The sequence below is a fragment of the Ranitomeya imitator genome, chromosome 2 (assembly GCF_032444005.1).
Source record: "Ranitomeya imitator isolate aRanImi1 chromosome 2, aRanImi1.pri, whole genome shotgun sequence".
Classification (NCBI taxonomy): domain Eukaryota; kingdom Metazoa; phylum Chordata; class Amphibia; order Anura; family Dendrobatidae; genus Ranitomeya; species Ranitomeya imitator.
This window is the reverse complement of record NC_091283.1, coordinates 464758555-464778517: the sequence shown is the minus strand read 5'-3', so window position 1 is coordinate 464778517 and position 19963 is coordinate 464758555. Positions and strand designations below refer to the sequence as shown.

Genomic DNA, 19963 nt, shown 5'->3' with positions numbered 1-19963 from the left:
GCTGGAGATCGTGGAACTAGCGGGGGTGCCGGTGGACATGGCAGACTGAGAGACGGTGGGAGATGGTATTGTTGCCGCCGGTGCCCTAGATGCAGTGTTTCCTACTACGAAACTGGTGATTCCCTGACCCTGACTGCTTTGGCCTGGCAAAGATACCTGCACAGATACAGCAGGTGGTGCGCTAAATGGTGGTCCTACACTGCCGGAAGGGATGTTGCGTTGATGACTAGCTTCATTGGCCGAGGGTGCAACAACCTTAAGGGACGTTTGGTAGTTAGTCCAAGCTTTCAAATGCATGGTGGTTAAATGTCTATGCATGCAACTAGTATTGAGACTTTTCAGATTCTGACCTCTGCTTAAGGAAGTAGAACATTTTTGACAGATGACTTTGCGCTGATCAATTGGATGTTGTTTAAAAAAATGCCAGACTGCACTCTTTCTAGCATCGGATACCTTTTCAGGCATTGCAGACTGAGCTTTAACCGGATGGCCACGCTGTCCTCCACCAGGTTTTGGCTTTGCCACGCGTTTTGGGCAAGATACGGGCCCGGCAGATGGAACCTGTGGCGATGTTGATGCCTGCTGCGGCCCCTCCTCCTCCTCTGCTTCAGAACTGCTGCCGCCTGCACCCTGTTCCCCCAATGGCTGCCAATCGGGGTCAAGAACTGGGTCATCTAATAACTCTTCTTGTACCTCCTGCGCAACTTCGTCTGTGTCACCGTGTCGTTCGGTGGTATAGCGTTCGTGATGGGGCAACATAGTCTCATCAGGGTCTGATTCTTGATCAGCACCCTGCGAGGGCAATGTTGTGGTCTGAGTCAAAGGACCAGCATAGTAGTCTGGCTGTGGCTGTGCGTCAGTGCACTCCATGTCAGATTCAATTTGTAATGGGCATGGACTGTTAACTGCTTCACTTTCTAAGCCAGGGACGGTATGTGTAAAGAGCTCCATGGAGTAACCCGTTGTGTCGCCTGCTGCATTCTTCTCTGTTGTTGTTTTTGCTGAAGAGGACAAGGAAGTGACTTGTCCCTGACCGTGAACATCCACTAACGACGCGCTGCTTTTACTTTTACCAGTTTCACGAGATGAGGCAAAAGAGCTAGAGGCTGAGTCAGCAAGATAAGCCAAAACTTGCTCTTGCTGCTCCGGCTTTAAAAGCGGTTTTCCTAATCCCAGAAAAGGGAGCGTTCGAGGCCTTGTGTAGCCGGACGACGAACCTGGCTCCACAGCTCCAGACTTAGGTGCAATATTTTTTCCCCCACGACCACCTGATGCTCCACCACTACCACTACCCTCATTACCAGCTGACAATGAACGCCCCCGGCCACGACCTCTTCCACTAGACTTCCTCATTGTTTTAAAAACGTAACCAAACTAACGTTATTTGTTGCAGTCACACAACTTACACGGTGAGCTATAACTTCAGTATGATTTAGCTACCCCTTTACAGGTTGGTGAGACCACAGCGAAAATCAGGCCCAATGTTACACACTCTTTTTTTGGTGGCTGCAAATTAGAGAGATGCCCCACACGCAGGACTGTCACTGAAGCACAAATGTTAATATTAATGTCACACTATTATTTTTTTTTTATTTTTATTTTTTTCAGGAACACTTTAGAAACCCCCCCAAAAAAAAAAAAAAGATTTTTGCAGGGAGAATTTAGAAAACAAATGTAACAAACTATATGCTTTCTATGGGCCACTGAGTGAGAGATGACGCACACAGGAATCAGGAGTGGCACACAAGCCCAGAGGCCAATATTTTTCTACCAATGATTGATGGAGTTATTTTCTCTGGTAGATTTTGGAACCCAAATCAAGGAAAAAAAATGTAGGCTTTCTATGGACCACAATTGGAGAGAGAGAGAGAGAGAGAGAGAGAGATGGCACACCCAGGAGTCAAGACTGGCACACAAGCAGAAAGGCCAATATTAATCTCCCACTGTTTTTTTTGGTTGTTTTTTTTTTTTTTTTTTTTTTTTTTTTTTTTCAGGGAGACTTTAGAAAAAAAAATAATAAAAAAAATATGATTTTATCAGGAAGAATTTAGAAACCAAATAAAATAAAATGATTTTTTCAGGGAGAATTTATAAAACAAATAAAAACAAAAATAGGCGTTCTATGGCCCACTGACTGAGAGATGACGCACACAGGAGTCAGGAGTGGCACACAAACCCAGAGGCCAATATTTTTCTACCAATGATTGATGTAGTTATTTTCTCTGGTAGATTTTAGAACCCAAATCAAGGAAAAAAAATATAGGCTTTCTATGGACCACAATTGGAGAGAGAGAGAGAGAGAGAGAGAGAGAGAGAGAGAGAGAGATGGCACACCCAGGAGTCAAGACTGGCACACAAGCAGAAAGGCCAATATTAATCTCCCACTGTTTTTTTTGGTTGTTTTTTTTTTTTTTTTTTCAGGGAGACTTTAGAAAAAAAAATAATAAAAAAAATATGATTTTATCAGGAAGAATTTAGAAACCAAATAAAATAAAATGATTTTTTCTGGGAGAATTTATAAAACAAATAAAACCAAAAATAGGCGTTCTATGGCCCACTGACTGAGAGATGACGCACCCAGGAGTCAAGACTGGCACACAAGCAGAAAGGCCAATATTAATCTCCCACTGTTTTTTTTTTTTTTTTTCAGGGAGACTTTAGAAAAAAAAATAATAAAAAAAATGTGATTTTATCAGGAAGAATTTAGAAACCAAATAAAATAAAATGATTTTTTCTGGGAGAATTTATAAAACAAATAAAACCAAAAATAGGCGTTCTATGGCCCACTGACTGAGAGATGACGCACCCAGGAGTCAAGACTGGCACACAAGCAGAAAGGCCAATATTAATCTCCCACTGTTTTTTTTTTTTTTTTTTCAGGGAGACTTTAGAAAAAAAAATAATAAAAAAAATGTGATTTTATCAGGAAGAATTTAGAAACCAAATAAAATAAAATGATTTTTTCAGGGAGAATTTAGAAAACAAATAAAACCAAAAATAGGCGTTCTATGGCCCACTGACTGAGAGAGAGAGAGAGAGAGATGGAACGCTTAGTACTGGCACACAAGCCCAAAGGGCAATATTAATCTCCCTTTTTTTTTCCAGGGAGAATTTCTAAAACCCAAAAAAAAAAAAAAATAGGCTTTCTATGGCCCACTATTTGTGAGAGAGATGGGACGCTCAGGACTGGCACAGATGGCACGCTCAGGACTGGCACAGAAGCCCAGAGGCCAATATTAATCTCCCTTTTTTTCTGGTAGAATTTATAAAACCAAAAAAAAATTTAAATAGGCTTTCTATGGCCCACTATTTGTGAGAGAGATGGCACGCTCAGGACTGGCACAGATGGCACGCTCACAACTGGCACACAAGCCCAGAGGCCAATATTAATCTCCCTTTTTTCAGGGAAAATTTATAAAACAAAAAAAAAAAATAAATAGGCTTTCTATGGCCCACTATTTGTGAGAGAGATGGCACGCTCAGGGCTGGCACAGATGGCACGCTCAGGACTGGCACACAAGCCCAGAGGCCAATATTAATCTCCCTTTTTTTCAGGGAGAATTTATAAAACCCCCCAAAAAAATAAAATAGGCTTTCTATGGCCCACTATTTGTGAGAGAGATGGGACGCTCAGGACTGGCACAGATGGCACGCTCAGGACTGGCACAGAAGCCCAGAGGCCAATATTAATCTCCCTTTTTTTCTGGGAGAATTTATAAAACCAAAAAAAAATTTAAATAGGCTTTCTATGGCCCACTATTTGTGAGAGAGATGGCACGCTCAGGACTGGCACAGATGGCACGCTCACAACTGGCACACAAGCCCAGAGGCCAATATTAATCTCCCTTTTTTTCAGGGAGAATTTATAAAACCCCCAAAAAAAATAAAATAGGCTTTCTATGGCCCACTATTTGTGAGAGAGATGGGACGCTCAGGACTGGCACAGATGGCACGCTCAGGACTGGCACAGAAGCCCAGAGGCCAATATTAATCTCCCTTTTTTTCAGGGAGAATTTATAAAACCCCCAAAAAAAATAAAATAGGCTTTCTATGGCCCACTATTTGTGAGAGAGATGGGACGCTCAGGACTGGCACAGATGGCACGCTCAGGACTGGCACAGAAGCCCAGAGGCCAATATTAATCTCCCTTTTTTTCTGGGAGAATTTATAAAACCAAAAAAAAATTTAAATAGGCTTTCTATGGCCCACTATTTGTGAGAGAGATGGCACGCTCAGGACTGGCACAGATGGCACGCTCACAACTGGCACACAAGCCCAGAGGCCAATATTAATCTCCCTTTTTTCAGGGAAAATTTATAAAACAAAAAAAAAAATTAAATAGGCTTTCTATGGCCCACTATTTGTGAGAGAGATGGCACGCTCAGGGCTGGCACAGATGGCACGCTCAGGACTGGCACACAAGCCCAGAGGCCAATATTAATCTCCCTTTTTTCAGGGAAAATTTATAAAACAAAAAAAAAAATTAAATAGGCTTTCTATGGCCCACTATTTGTGAGAGAGATGGCACGCTCAGGGCTGGCACAGATGGCACGCTCAGGACTGGCACACAAGCCCAGAGGCCAATATTAATCTCCCTTTTTTTCAGGGAGAATTTATAAAACCAAAAAAAAAAATAAATAGGCTTTCTATGGCCCACTATTTGTGAGAGAGATGGCACGCTCAGGGCTGGCACAGATGGCACGCTCAGGACTGGCACACAAGCCCAGAGGCCAATATTAATCTCCCTTTTTTTCAGGGAGAATTTATAAAACCCCAAAAAAAATAAAATAGGCTTTCTATGGCCCACTATTTGTGAGAGAGATGGCACACTCAGGACTGGCACACAAGCCCAAAGGCCAATATTAATCTCCCACTGTATTTTTATCAGGGAGAATTTATACACCCCACAAAAAAAAATACAGAAAAATGAAAAGGCTTTCTATGGCCCACTATGTGAGAGAGATGGCACACACAGGGATGGCACTCTAGCAGAAATGCCAAATTGCCAATCTTAATCTCCCACCAAAAAAAAAACACAAAAAAAAACAGGGAATGTCCTACAATTACTATCTCCCTGCCTGCAGTAATCTCAGCCAGGTATGGCAGGCAGCTACTATCTCCCTGCCTGCAGTAATCTCAGCCAGGTATGGCAGGCAGCAATAAGGAGTGGACTGATGCACAAATGAAATAAAAAGTGTGGACAAACAAAAAAGATAGCTGTGCAGAAAGGAAGGAACAAGAGGATTTGTGCTTTGAAAAAAGCAGTTGGTTTGCACAGCGGCGTACACACAGCAATGCAGCTATCAGGGAGCCTTCTAGGGCAGCCCAATGAGCTACAGCGCTGAGGGGAAAAAAAAAAAAAAAAAAACTTCCACTGTCCCTGCACACCGAGGGTGGTGTTGGACAGTGCAAATCGCTGCAGCACAAGCGGTTTTGTGGTTAATGGACCCTGCCTAACGCTATCCCTGCTTCTGACAAAGCGGCAGCAACCTCTCCCTAAGCTCAGATCAGCAGCAGTAAGATGGCGGTCGGCGGGAACGCCTCTTTATAGCCCCTGTGACGTCGCAGACAGCAAGCCAATCACTGCAATGCCCTTCTCTAAGATGGTGGGGACCAGGACCTATGTCATCACGCTGCCCACACTCTGCGTTTACCTTCATTGGCTGAGAAATGGCGCTTTTCGCGTCATTGAAACGCGACTTTGGCGCGAAAGTCGCGTACCGCATGGCCGACCCCGCACAGGGGTCGGATCGGGTTTCATGAAACCCCGACTTAGCCAAAAGTCGGCGACTTTTGAAAATGTTCGACCCGTTTCGCTCAACCCTATTCACGTGTATGACCCCGGCTTGTCTCTGACCCCGTCTGTTGGTATCCGTCTCTGCTGCTACATACTCTGGCTTGTACCCCCACCACGCTTTCCGTCTCACGTTTTTGGACCTCGCACTCAGGTTTGGCTCTTTGACCCTCGGCTTTGTATTTTGACTATGTGTATGGCTGTTCCTTCTTGTACTTCTGTTCCTGATCGGTTCGTCTGACCACTGTTTCATTACCTGTGACACCTGTGCTGTAGTTCTCTGTTGCTACACTTGGTGTTTAACCTCTCTTCCCTCACCAGCTCCCCTGGTGGAGGTTTCACTACAGTGACCTTAGGCCTGGTTAATAATGGAGAGGTGTCAATAAGATGCCTATCCATTATTAATCCTATAGTTATTTTTGGATTAAAAAAAGATACAGCCAGAAAAATGTATTTTAATGAAATAAAACACTACAAATGTTTTCAGAATTTTTATTCCACATCTAATCCAATTGAAGCCATCAACCACCTGCAAAAATAAATACTCCCTGTTCCGACATAGTCCCTCTTTAATAACGAGTATCCGATGATTGATGCCTTCGGGGATTAGGTGTGTATGTACTATATGTGTACTATGTTGTTTTTTTTTGTTTGTTTTTTTTTAACATTCAACACATTAGCCGGATGATGACTATTTTCCCATCATTGGCTATCATCATGGTGTCACTGTAGCAGGCATAACCAGATGGGATTAGTAGTCCCATCGGACTATGCCTGCCTACACACAGACACGCACACACACAGCCCCGCACACAGACACAGACATAGCTCCGCCCACACTTCACTCCTCCTGGTCTGCAGCGTTTCTAGCACCCACATCCGCAGCAAATCCGCAGATCTTTTTTACATCTGCGATTTTGCGGTGGATGTGCCTGACTCAATGGAAGTCAATGGATGCAGATCTGCAAAAAGAATTGACATGCTGTGGGAAAAAAACGCGTTTCTGCGTGGATTTTTCTACAGCATGTGCACAACAAATCTCCATTTCCCATAGATTAACACTGGCTGTGCACTACACTGCGGATTTGATGCACATCCATGCCACCAAAAACGCTGCGGAGCCGCATCTAAATCTGCAACATGTGCAAATAGCTTTTAATATATATGCAAAATGATCTTTCATTTCAGGCTACTTGTTTTAATCATTCAATCTGATTCTCGCTGTCATTACCAGGTAATCGCTTCACTTGGAGAGCAGCCAAAGAGAGCGGTGCAGAAACGCGTGGAGCGGGTATGTGAATAAGTCACATAGTAAATAAGTAGCATTCATTGCTGGGTGTGCCTGGGAGGGTAACGACATGAACAACCACACTCAGATTAAACAATTAGGCTGGGGCTGCACAACGACATGACGCACGGCAACAATTCTTTGACCAGTTGCAAGCAACTTGCATTGACGTCTGACATGTGAGCCGCAAACGACCTGTGAGCAATGACTAAAATCCAAAACAATTAGAAACGTTTGCCGCTCTGTGATGTAGTAGGAGGAGGTCGCAGGTTGCAATACGACACCATTGGAAATCCCTAACTGCGATGTCGTAATGTGACACTGTGACTTGAACAATGCGAGTCTCTTTGTACCCTTAGATAAACTGGGGTACAGACGAGAGTATTTTCGGTCCGAGCGTGACCTGACGAAACATTGGATTGCCCTTGGATCAATGTTATATTATGGGGCCGTTCATGTGTTTGAGTTTTTTTTTTTCCATTTTTTTTTCCTCAGGCAGAGACTGCCCGAGGAAAAGATCACAGCATGCCGAGTTTGATTCCATATTCGGATCACACTCGGCTATGTAAGTTAGGCTACTTTCACACTTGCATTTTTCAGCTTCCGTCACAATCCGTCGATTTTTTTTGAGAACGCAGGATCCTGCATTTTCCCATAGACTTGTATTAGTGATGGATTGCGATGGATGGCCTTCCGTTTCATCCATCGTGCACTGGATCCGTCGGAAAATAGCGGTCCGTTGTGCGGAGAAAACGTTGATAGGAAAATCGGTCAGCGACGCATCCTGCGCTGCCCGTCGTCGGCTATAATGGAAGCCTATGGATGCAGGATCCGTCGCTGACCGTCACACACAGGAATCCAGCGACGGATCCCGTTTTTCCCCTCTGAGCATGCCCGGAAGGATTTTCAAGTCCGGGAAAAAGTCTCTCTCTCTCTTTTTTAATTCCCGGAGTTTGTGGACGACGCATCCGTCATTACACTGGATGCGTCACACACATTTTCCCCTATTTTCATGACGACCGTCGATACGTCATTTTGCTGCACAACAACGTACAGCACAAAACGCAAGCGTGAAAGCAGCCTTAGTGAGTGCGTTGAAAATTTCAGACTGTACTCAGATGACATCTGAGAGGAGTCCGATTTCAACGGACTGACAGTATGGGGAAGATAGAGAATTTTTTTCCCCATCTTCTCCTCATCTGAGAGAATCAGATCACACTATGCTGACACTCGAATCACAGTTTGATAAGCGTATAATTTGCATAATTGGCCCGATTCTCTAGGATGAGAGAACATACGGCCGTCTGCCCCCCATTTTGCATACATATGCTATGTACTTTTTTAGCTTATAATATTCGGACATATTATTGTTTATTGCTGTAGTAGTATCATGGTGCTATTACATAGTGAAGTTCTCCAATGCTACAACTCTGCACATTTCCTCTGGTAGTCTGGTCCTTCACAGATATTATGTGCATCTGAGGAAGGTCCATAGGATCAAAACATCATGCATATTCTGTGAAACATTGTTTTCAACAAATCACCATTTATTCTTTCATTTATCCTGATTACCAAGTTCTATATGTATTATATGCAGAAAATGGTCAGGGCTCTGTAAGGACTCCAGTTAGTGGTTACATCAGGGCAATACTATAGAGGGTCCCTGAGCTGGCCATACGACTAATGTGTCAACTGTGACCTTCTTAGTTGCGGACAGGGAAATTCATACTTGTTTTTTCTTTACAGGACGTAGGCAATGCAGACAGCTTCCGTCCACTCCGACGTTCCAAGAGAAGATGGGTCCTGACAACCATAGTGCTAGAAGAAAATGACCCAGGACCTTTCCCGAAATATGCTGGAGATGTAAGAATCCATCTGAGTTGAGCTCACAATATCATGTAACAAAATTTTTTACAGATGTAACAAAGGTTAACCCTGATGTATGGTAAAAAAAACTTTAACTCGCCATTTTACTCATCTTATAATTACTAGTGATGAGCGAGTGTGCTCGTTATTTGGGTTTTCCGAGCGTGCTCGGGTGTTCTCCGAGTATCTTGGGTGTGCTCGTAGATTATGTTTGAGTCCCCGCAGCTCTATGATTTGCAGCTGCTAGACAGCCTGAATACATGTGGGGATTCCAGAACAAACAGGCAATCCGTGGATGTGTTCAGGTTGTCTAACAGCCGCAAATCATGCAGCTGCGGGGGGGAGGGCTCAGAAATAATTTACAGGCACGCACAAAATACTCGGAGGCACCGTTTCAAGGTGTAGAAAAGTCCAACTCAACAAATCGTGAATGCTTTATTCACACAAAATGCTTCAAAGGACATACAAAGTCAGCAGTGTAATTTTCATGACACGGGCCATCGACGCGTTTCAGGTGACTGTGCACCTTTAATCATGATGCCTAACATCTAGCAAGTAACTTCTTTTATGCTTTATATTCAGTAAACACACTGGTGTAATAATTTGCCAATTAAATTGACATATTAGACATGTGAGCTACAATTAACACTTGAAGCATACATAGAAGACAAATGAAAAGCACTTTGGCGGATTTTAAATAGGCCACAGCGAATAACAATAATAAAATTATGCATGTAGATCTGTTCCAGACTAGTAGTTAGCTGTTACGTGAGTATACAGTATATAATTCAATATTATAAAGCATTAATTTACATATCCACAAAAAGAGCTTAATGTGATACACACTGCGTAAACATTAAATAGCACAATATAGAAACGTTCTTTTGTTGGATAATTTTTTTTGTATTTAATATTAAAGTATAAAATGAATGATTTTCGCTGTAATTCTGATAACATGTCCCTTCACATGTAAAGCGCCATGGAATAAATGGCGCTATAATAACTAATAATGATAATAATAAGATGCATTTTAATGTCTAATCCACTAGTCGTTGGTATTAGATTTTTTTAAATAGGAAAATAGGGAGACATGGCGGAGTAATAAACCTCGTAGAACAGCATGATATCTTTTCTCAAAGTTAAACCATCGGGTGCTCTAGTATTTAGCTTGAAAATCCACCATGACTCCCTATTTCTTAATGTTTTTTCCACATTGCCTCCTCAGAGGTTTGTGCATTTTTTCTATGGCATAAATTATTAGTGACATAAGATTAATTTGAAGTTCTTGACTGAAGTGTCTAGAGATTTGTGATATATTTTTATTTTCTATATCAGTAATATTGTTTCTGATTCTAGTCCTTAATTACCGGTAACCATTTGTGCTGCCCACATTTTATACGGCAAGAAGTACACTCCATTATGTAGATTACATTGCATGTATTGCAATTGGGAAGTGTTCTGATTTATATTACTAGATTCTGTGATATTTTGACATTTGTAAGAGTATTTCCATACTTCACACTGTGTCGCACGAAACTTGTAAAAACCTTTTAAGGAGCAACCAGTTAGAGGAGTCGGTTTGTGAAGTTTTTAAAAAGCTAGAAGAGAGACTAGATCCAAGCCAGGGGCCTCTTCTTGATACTACTATACATCTACTCTTAATTACATTAGCTATATTTGTGAACGTTTTTAAAATAGATTATTTGCTGTAAAAAAAAAAAAAAAAAAACTAAATTGAAGAAAACTGTCTGCTATATTATACAACAAGTGTAGCAGGAGCATTTTTCTGGCTAGATTGAGGTCATTTTTGTTTGAATCGCGGTCTGTCTTCCACTATTTTTTTCTGTTCTAATTAACATCCATCCAGTTATTAGCCCCTTTTAGATAATCTCTCTCTAATATTTTTAACTATTTAATGTAATTGATTTCTGTATTACAATTGCTTTTTTACCAAAACATGTAAATACTCTTATAAATGTCAGTATTTGACACTGTGAATCACCAGCTCCTCCTCACTAGACTCCGCTCTATCGGCTTCAAGGACACCGTTTTCTCCAGGTTCTCCTCCTACCTCCTTCACTGTATCTTTTGCTGGCTCCTCTACCTTTCTCTTTTCCCTTACTGTTGGGGTTTCTCGAGGATCAATTCTAGGCCTCCTCCTCTTCTCCTTATATACTGTCCCTTTTGGACAAACATTCAGTAGATTTGGTTTTTAGTACCATCTCTATGCTGATCACCCCCAAATATACACCTCTACTCCTGACATCAAGCCTGTACTTTTACAAAACAGTGTGGCATCACGCTGGCCCGAGACTGCTTTGATCCAGGCTTGTCCCACTGAATGCCCACTCTCCTTTTCCCGTGGGCATAATACTACTACAATATAGGTTGAGGGTAAAACAATGTGGCAATACATTAGTGAACTACAAAACTGACAAAAACATATAAAATAGTCCGAGCAAGTAAATAAAATGGTGCAAATTACAGAGTATCACCCTTTGGCTGGCTCGATGAGATTAGTGCATCTGTGACTTCTGGGCTTCAAGGACCGACTAACCCCACCAGTGGCATCCCACTTTTGGAAGGCACCCACAGAGAGTAGGTATCGGCAAGCTTAGGAAGCTGACAGTCCATTGAGGTACAGTACAGACCAAAAGTTTGGACACACCTTCTCATTTAAAGATTTTTCTGTATTTTCATGACTGTGAAAATTGTAAATTCACACTGAAGGCATCAAAACTATGAATTAACACATGTGGAATTATATACTTAACAAAAAAGTGTGAAACAACTGAAATTGTGTCTTATATTCTAGGTTCTTCAAAGTAGCCATCTTTTGCTTTGATGACTGCTTTGCACACTCTTGGCATTCTCTTGATGAGCTCCAAGAGGTAGTCACCGGAAATGGTCTTCCAACAATCTTGAAGGAGTTCCCAGAGATGCTTGGCACTTGTTGGCCCTTTTGCCTTCACTCTGTGGTCTAGCTCACCCCAAACCATCTCAATTGGGTTCAAGTCTGGTGACTGTGGAGGCCAGGTCATCTGGCGTAGCACCCCTTCACTCTCCTTCTTGGTCAAATAGCCCTTACATCAATGGAGCAGATCTGTATTCTTCTAGCTGGGGCTGTGGTTTCCTAAGTTGACATCCTGTAGAATGTCAAATCTCTGTCCTTCTTGATAATAATAATAATAATCTTTATTTTTATATAGCGTTAACATATTCCGCAGCGCTTTACAGTTTTGCACACATTATCATCACTGTCCCCGATGGGGCTCACAATCTAGAATCCCTATCAATATGTCTTTGGAATGTGGGAGGAAACCGGAGTGCCCGGAGGAAACCCACGCAAACACGGAGAGAACATACAAACTCTTTGCAGATGTTGTCCTGGGTGGGATTAGAACCCAGGACCCCAGCGCTGCAAGGCTGCTGTGCTAACCACTGCGCCACCGTGCCTGATGGAGCCATGTTGCCCTGGTAGAGTGTTCCTTTATGGAGTCATGGTGTCCTGGCTGTTGTTCTGTCAAGCCACTTGATTCTTCTTGTAGAATGATAGAAATGCCTCTTTATACCCACATCTGTGGCTCAGGTTATGATCCACAGGTCAGGGGCGAGGTGGTATGAGTTTAACTCTCATTATTTGAGTATTTAATCAATCTGTATAGTTCGCCCTTTGTTTTGCAGGGCATCAAACTAGCTAGCCTCATGCAATGTGTAATCAACATATTCACAAACCTCTGTTGTTTAATTACCATGCACCCATGTCATCCAAGATAACAACACAATATGCTGCAACAAACGTCAACTAAGGGTACCGTCACACAGTAGCATTTTGATCGCTACGACGGCACGATTCGTGACGTTCCAGCGATATATCCGTGACGTTCCAGCAATCTCGCAGTGTCTGACACGCTCCTGCGATCAGGGACCCCGCTGAGAATCGTACGTCGTAGCAGATCGTTTGAAACTTTCTTTCGTCGTCTAGTGTCCCGCTGTGGCGGCATGATCGCATGATGTAACAAAGGTGTGCACGATATTGTATACGATGTGCGCATAGTAGCCAACGGCTTCTACATCGCACATACTTCATGAAATTATCGCTCCAGCGTCGTACATTGCAAAGTGTGACCGCAGACTACGACGCTGGAGCGATATTGTTACGATGCTGGAGCGTCACGGATCGTGCCATCGTAGCGATCAAAATGCCACTGTGTGACGGTACCCTTAAGAGTCAATGTTAAAGGCTCATTCAAACAATAGTTTGTATTTCTTGATCAACCAAAAGAGAAACACATAAATTCAAAAGTCAACATAAAGATAATAGTCTATTCCTCCTGGCCTACTGAAAATAGACTTCTGGATCATTTAGATTAAATGCTGTGTCATCACAACTAGTGACTGTCTTTCCGCTGTCTCTAACATCATGTCCTCCCTCTATCTGAAACTGAACCTGTCAAAAACTGAACTCCTTGTGTTTCCTCTATTCACTAACCTACCTATGCCAAATATTGCCATTTCCGTGTGTAGTTACTCCCCAGTGTCTTGGGGGTCATATTTGATTCAGATATTTATGTACTCCTTACATCCGATCACTCGCTTACTCATGTCATCTACACCTTAAAAACATTTCTAGAATTCAACCTTTTCTTAACTTTGACTCCGCAAAAACTCTTACTGTTGCTCTTATTCATTCTCATCTGGACTATTGAAACTCGCTGTTAATGTTTCCCTCTTGCTTAACTATCCCCTCTCCAATTTATCCTGAATGCAGCAGCCACGATTATATTCCTCGCCAGCTGCTCTTCCGATGCCTCTACCTTGTGTCAGTCGTTGCACTGGTTATCCATCTGTTACAGAGTTCAATATAAACTCTACATCTCCTCCCTCATCTGTCTTATCACCCTACCCGTGCCCTCCATTCTGCTAATGACCCAAGATTAGCATTCTTAATAATCTGAACCTCCCACTTCCATCTCCAAGACTTCTCGCATGCTGCTCCAATTCTTTGGAATATATTATTCAGGACACTTCGATTAATCCCCAATACCAACAGTTTTAAACATTCCCTAAAAACTCATTTCTTCAGACTGGCCTACCGCCTCAAGATACTTATCTAATTATCTCTGTTTTGCCCATACAAAATTTTCTTCAAAACCAGAACCCTCGTATCATCTGTTCTCACAATCTACATGCAATTAGTTGCAATGTCTCTGTCTATTATTGTCTGTACGAGTCCTCTCTAAAACGAAAAGTGCTGCGGACTATGCTAACACTATAAAAATAAAAACTCTTATTTATTATTTTTTTGTATAAAAATCCTAAAATTTTATTGACAACATATGAGAATCTAATACATTAGATATTAAAATACTTGTTATCAGAACTACATCGAAAATCATTCATTTTATATTGTAATAGCACACCGGCGTGGTTACCGGATGCACAGCATAAAAGAACTTACTTGCAAGATATTAGGCATCATGATTAAAGGTGCACAGTCACCTGAAACACGTTGCTGCAGCGTGTCATGTAACTTTGTATGTCCTCTTAAGCATTTTATGTGAATACAGTGTTCTTGATTTGTCGAGCTGGATTTTTCTACTTTGTAGGGGTTTTTTTGAGGAGGGGCAGGGGGAGTCTGACTTATCCTTCCTCATTGGTTTCTGCCAAATTAAAATAATAAACTCAGGTGCTAAACCTTCCCGAATCTAGCGCTGCCTATCCGCTACTGTAACAGTCTTTGTTAGCAAGCTGCAGAGGTGACTTCACGTGACCGCTGCAGCCAACCATTAGGCACAGTTGTCTTGTGACATTTACATCAGCAGAGCTCAGTGATTGGCTGCAGCGATTGTGTACCTTGTAGTTGAGAGATCACGGCTGCAGCTTGTAAACTAAGACAGACAGCAGCGGAGAGGCAGCAACATTGTTCTATCTTGGCAATAACAATGTGACTGTGGCCAAATACCCACAGTGGATCTGCATGGTCAGTAGTCCAAAATGTTGTTATAAGAGCCCTGATTGTCCCATTCATTTGAATGTAGCTTACAGAATCACTGTGGGCCTGCTTCCTGGCAGGATTCGTTTTTTTTTCCGACACGCACAAAAACTTGGATCCGCTTGAGTGAATAGCTCCATTCAGCATCTATCACAATTTTTGTTTGGGAGATAACTCCAACGTAGTGCAGGGCACAAAATGTAAGCCTGGCCCTACTTTACTGTACTGATCTGCAATTGTTCTATGTTTTCAGCTCTTTAATGACAGAGCAGAAAACATCAGCGTTAAATATCTCATCAGCGGACCTGGAGTGGATGAACCCCCAGAGGAGCACCTGTTCCAGATCAATGATCACACCGGTCAGGTCTTTGTGAACCGACCTATTGACAGAGAGAAGACTCCTCTCTTTGTTGTGAGTATGGGAAATCCAGCCTTTTATATGTCACACAATACACCGGCCCCAGGCGTTGTGCCATCATACAGCGTCATGCCACCCAGCAAACAGTCTTACTTGGCAAGCTACAGCGGCGTTTCACAACGACAGTACATGTGACCACAGCAGACAATCACTGGGCGCAGCAGTCTTGTGCTATTTATGTTAGCTGAGCCCGCTGATTGGCAGAGGCTATCATGTGTGTTGTAGCGGTGAAGTCACGGCTGCAGCTTGTCAAGAGAGACAGGGACAGCGGCAGAGAGGCAGCAATATTGTTCCACATCAATGATCACGCCGGTTAGGTCTTTGTGAACTGAGCTAATGACAGAGAGAAGACGCATCTATTTGTTGTGGGTATGGATAATCCAGCCTATAATGTCACACAATACACCGGCCCCAGGCGTTCTGCCGTCACATAGCATCGTGTCACCGAGCAAACAATGGGGTATTCACCTCACAGCACAGACCTGTTTTGTGTGTAATAATAGGACAGCCAGCTTGCCCTTCATGTATAGTCATATATTCATCAGCCAAGCCTGCGGACATTGCAGGTTATCTCACATAGCCAGTAAAGTACTTCAATTATTCACAACATCTTAAAGGAATAATTAGTTTAAAGAGGATTTTTCACCAGGTAAAAAGTGGCCAGATTTTAGTCTTCCTTTATTCCCACTACTCCCCTGAGTATTCTGTTTTAGTTTTATTTTTTAAATCTGCCATACAGTTCCAGAGATGTGACTTTTTATTTAGTGCTATTTGTTATGATCATTGCTAAGGAGGCGTGGCTCACAGGATTGCCGGTGGGCGTGTCTTTACGCTGCTCGGCATAATTATTCTGTAAGCCACACACCGCTCATAAAGGCAATAAAAATGAGCACTAAAAAGACCCAGATCTCTGGATCCGTATGGTGGATTTAATAACCAAAAACAGAATAAATAGGGGAATAGTGGGAATAAAATAAGTGCAAAACCTGGCCACTTTACTCTGACAAGTCTTCTTTAAAGTAGGAAAAAGTTACACTTATGCAGCAAAGAGCCCTGGGAAAGTGAATACTGACAGTTCATTTTTCTATACTGATTTGCTGAAGCATCGAATGGCGCCCATTCCCCAAACTATTATTAGTTACCATCAATTTTGCATGCATAGGTTATAAACGAGGAACTAGAGCCATTCTTGGCGGGACACAGGTGTTATTCTAGGCGATGCACTGGGGACCATTCTAGGTGAGGCACTGGGGACCATTCCAGGCGAGGCACTGGGGACCATTCTAGGCGAGGCACTGGGGACCATTCTAGGCGAGGCACTGGGGACCATTTTAGGTGAGGCACTGGGGACCATTCTAGGTGAGGCACTGCGAACAGGCTGCTCAGGATTATGTACTCCTACTTAATAACGGCATTATTTATTTTACATACAGATTCGCTTTGATGCTGCAGAAAGAGCAACTGGCAAAATTGTTGACAAGTCACTTATCTTTAATGTAGAAGTAAAGGATGCAAATGACAATGCCCCGGTATTTGATAAAAACACATACGATGTGCCGGTAAAAGAAACTGTAAACCTGGGTAAGTTAGAGCTATAAGGCTTTCCCTGGACCCAATTATTGCATTTATATCTTTTTTCTAAATTTCACTGTTTTTAGTCATTTTGATTTGCAACAAATTCTTATTTTATTTTGAAATATTTAGATTTGAGAGTCCTCCGAGGCTCATAACTTTTAATGGCTAACTGAAAAGATGATAAATTGCAAGCTTTCGAGACTACTCAGGTCTCTTCATCAGGCATAGACTAATACGAAATATGAAGAATCACATATTTATACACAACACAGCCCAGAAATAATGTAATAGATAAGACAAGTGACGTTAAGCAGAACTATCATTATGGGAGAGGCAGAGGCGTAGCTAGGGTTTTGGTCCAGGGGGGGGCTAAGCTTTTGAGTAGGCCCCTAACCATCTCGGCTTTGGGAAAATGGCCGCCGCGATCTCTTCTGCGCACGCGCGGCATCCCGCGGCCATTTTCCTGAAGCCCCGTGCAGCAGAGCACTACATCTGCGCACGCGCGGCCCCAGGAAGATGGCCGCCCGCACCGATGAAAGGAATGACAGCGCAGATCGCGCGCTGTGTCTTCACGTGGGCACAGGGAATCCGGACCTTGGACATGCGCACACCACTACGCCACCAACGGAAACCTGGGGAAGAAAAGAACGCTGTGAACACGCCCACCTGACCAGACCAGCCTGATTGACAGGCGAAAACGCCGACTTTGGTAATGTATTTCTCGGCATACATGGGGAATCAGGGTACATTACATACACCATAGTAACGCACAGCACAGGCCCTATTTAACAGTATTTATATCTCAATCTCAAAAAACGGGGTGACAGGTTCCCTTTAAAAAAATGTTGCATCTTTTTGACTTTTACAGGCTTTGTTTCCTGATCATGCTACTTTTATTTGGTCTGTGGTCATAAATTAGCTGAGAGGAGCTCAGAGAAGACAGATAAAATAGTCAGAAACTAGCTCACTGACACATTCTCAGTCAGTTAACTCATTCTGCAGTTGGCAATAGACAGTGCAACACAGAGAATATAGAAGGCAACTTGAGCAAAATTTGTAATGAAACTTAATTGCAAAAATGATTTCTTACCTCCAAATACATATATTAAGGTTAAAAAATCTCCAAAGAAGGACAACTCCTTTTAATATGGGAGAACAGATGCACTTCCAATATGCGTGTCTGATTCTGGCCATAGAATGAATTGAGCTTATCTCACTGCTTACGGCCAGTCTCACACGTCCAGATAATTCCGGTACTGGAGAAAACGGTACCGGAGTTATCTGTGTCCGTGTGCTCACGTAGGCCATCCGTGTGGAATTCGTGTGATGTCCGTGAGTACGTTTTTAGGGTCCGTGTGCTGTGCGTTTGCTGTACGTGTGTCCGTGTATTGCAACAATTTTTACAATTTTAACCCTATGACAGGAAAAACGCACACGGACAGCACACGGATGGCACAGAGACAGCATCAGTGTGCGGTATGTGTTTACATGGACCCATTGACTTTAATGGGTCCGTGTGATCCGTGCGCTCCCACGAACACTGACATGTCTCCGTGTTTTGCAAACGGACACACAGTCCGTGAAAACACGCTGACATGTGCAGAGACACATTTATTTTAATGTGTCTACGTGAGTCAGTGTCTCCGGTACGTGAGGAAACTGTCACCTCACGTACCGGAGCCACTGACGTGTGAAACCGGCCTACCAGGGAGAACTGGGAATATGATGGTGGTGTGTAGCTCATTGACCGATAAACTGGCTCACAGGAGTGCTGGTATTTTTATAGACAAATATTTAGAATTGAGAGTCCTCAGTGGTTAATACCTTTTAACACAAATACACTTTTTTAACAAATGGTATTTTTATAGGAATTGGATGTGAAACTTACCAATCTTGTTCATGGTTTATTGCAGATAATCCAGTCTTTCAAGTGACAGCCATTGATCATGACAAGGAGGACACCCGAAATTCTAAAGTTAGCTATTATTTGGTTAATCAAATACCCGACCTTCCTAACGTGAAGTTTAGCGTTGATCCCGTCAATGGATTAATTCGTGGGAAAGGCTGCTTGAATTATGAGGTTTGTCAAGAAATATTGACACGTTTTATTCTGCCATGGACCCTCAGTGCCCTTCTTACCTTACCCAGGTGGAATCTTCTCCTCTTAAAGGAATAGCCCAAGACTTCCAAAAAAGCACTATACCTTTCCCCAGTTATGTCTATTGTCTATTGCAGATGTGCTCCATAGAAGGGAATGATCCTAAGGGCTCCTGCCGACAGCCGTAATTTAGATCCAACAAAACATTGGCTAGCACTCAGACCAATGTTATTCTATGGGGCTGTGCACAAATTTCTTCCTTGAACAGAGTCTGTCCAAGGAACAAATGGCAGTGTGCATGATTTGTATCTGATATTCGGATTGCACTCATCCATGCAAGTCAATGAGTCTGTGGGGTAAAAAAAAAAAAATCGGACCACAATGATGACATCTGAGTGCAATACGATTTCATGGACAGACAGAATTAAAAGGATGGAGAAGTTTTTTTTTTCTCCATCTTCTACTCATCTAAGAAAATCGAATCACATTAGCATAATTGGCCAAATTTTCCCGCATGAGAAAATACGACTGTGTGCCTTAGTCTAAAGGTACCGTCACATTTAGCGACGCTGCAGCGATCTAGACAACGATCCCGATCGCAGCAGCGTCGCTGTGTGGTCGCTGGAGAGCTGTCACACAGACCGCTCTCCAGCGACCAACTATGCGAAGTCCCCTGGTAACCAGGGTAAACATCGGGTTACTAAGCGCAGGGCCGCGCTTATTAACCCGATGTTTACCCTGGTTACCAGTGCTAATGTAAAAAAAAAAAAACACTACATACTTACATTCCGGTGTCTGTCCCCCGGCGCTCTGCTTTCCTGCACTGACTGTGAGCGCCAGCTGGCCGTAAAGCAGAGCGGTGACGTCACTGCTGTAATCTGCTTTACGGCCGGCCGGCGCTGACAGTGCAGGGAACCAGAACGCCGAGG

General features: G+C 42.9%; 1 protein-coding gene across 1 annotated transcript in view; it reads left to right on the top strand.

The window, feature by feature from the left end:
* CDH26 (cadherin 26) overlaps positions 1 to 19963 on the top strand; it is a 122874-nt gene that overhangs the window by 71583 nt on the left and 31328 nt on the right. The window contains exons 2-6 of the mRNA XM_069751210.1: positions 7029 to 7085; positions 8829 to 8945; positions 15197 to 15355; positions 16795 to 16942; positions 18850 to 19016. Of these exons, the coding sequence (XP_069607311.1) occupies positions 7029 to 7085; positions 8829 to 8945; positions 15197 to 15355; positions 16795 to 16942; positions 18850 to 19016 (648 nt within the window). The remainder of the gene's footprint in view (positions 1 to 7028; positions 7086 to 8828; positions 8946 to 15196; positions 15356 to 16794; positions 16943 to 18849; positions 19017 to 19963) is intronic.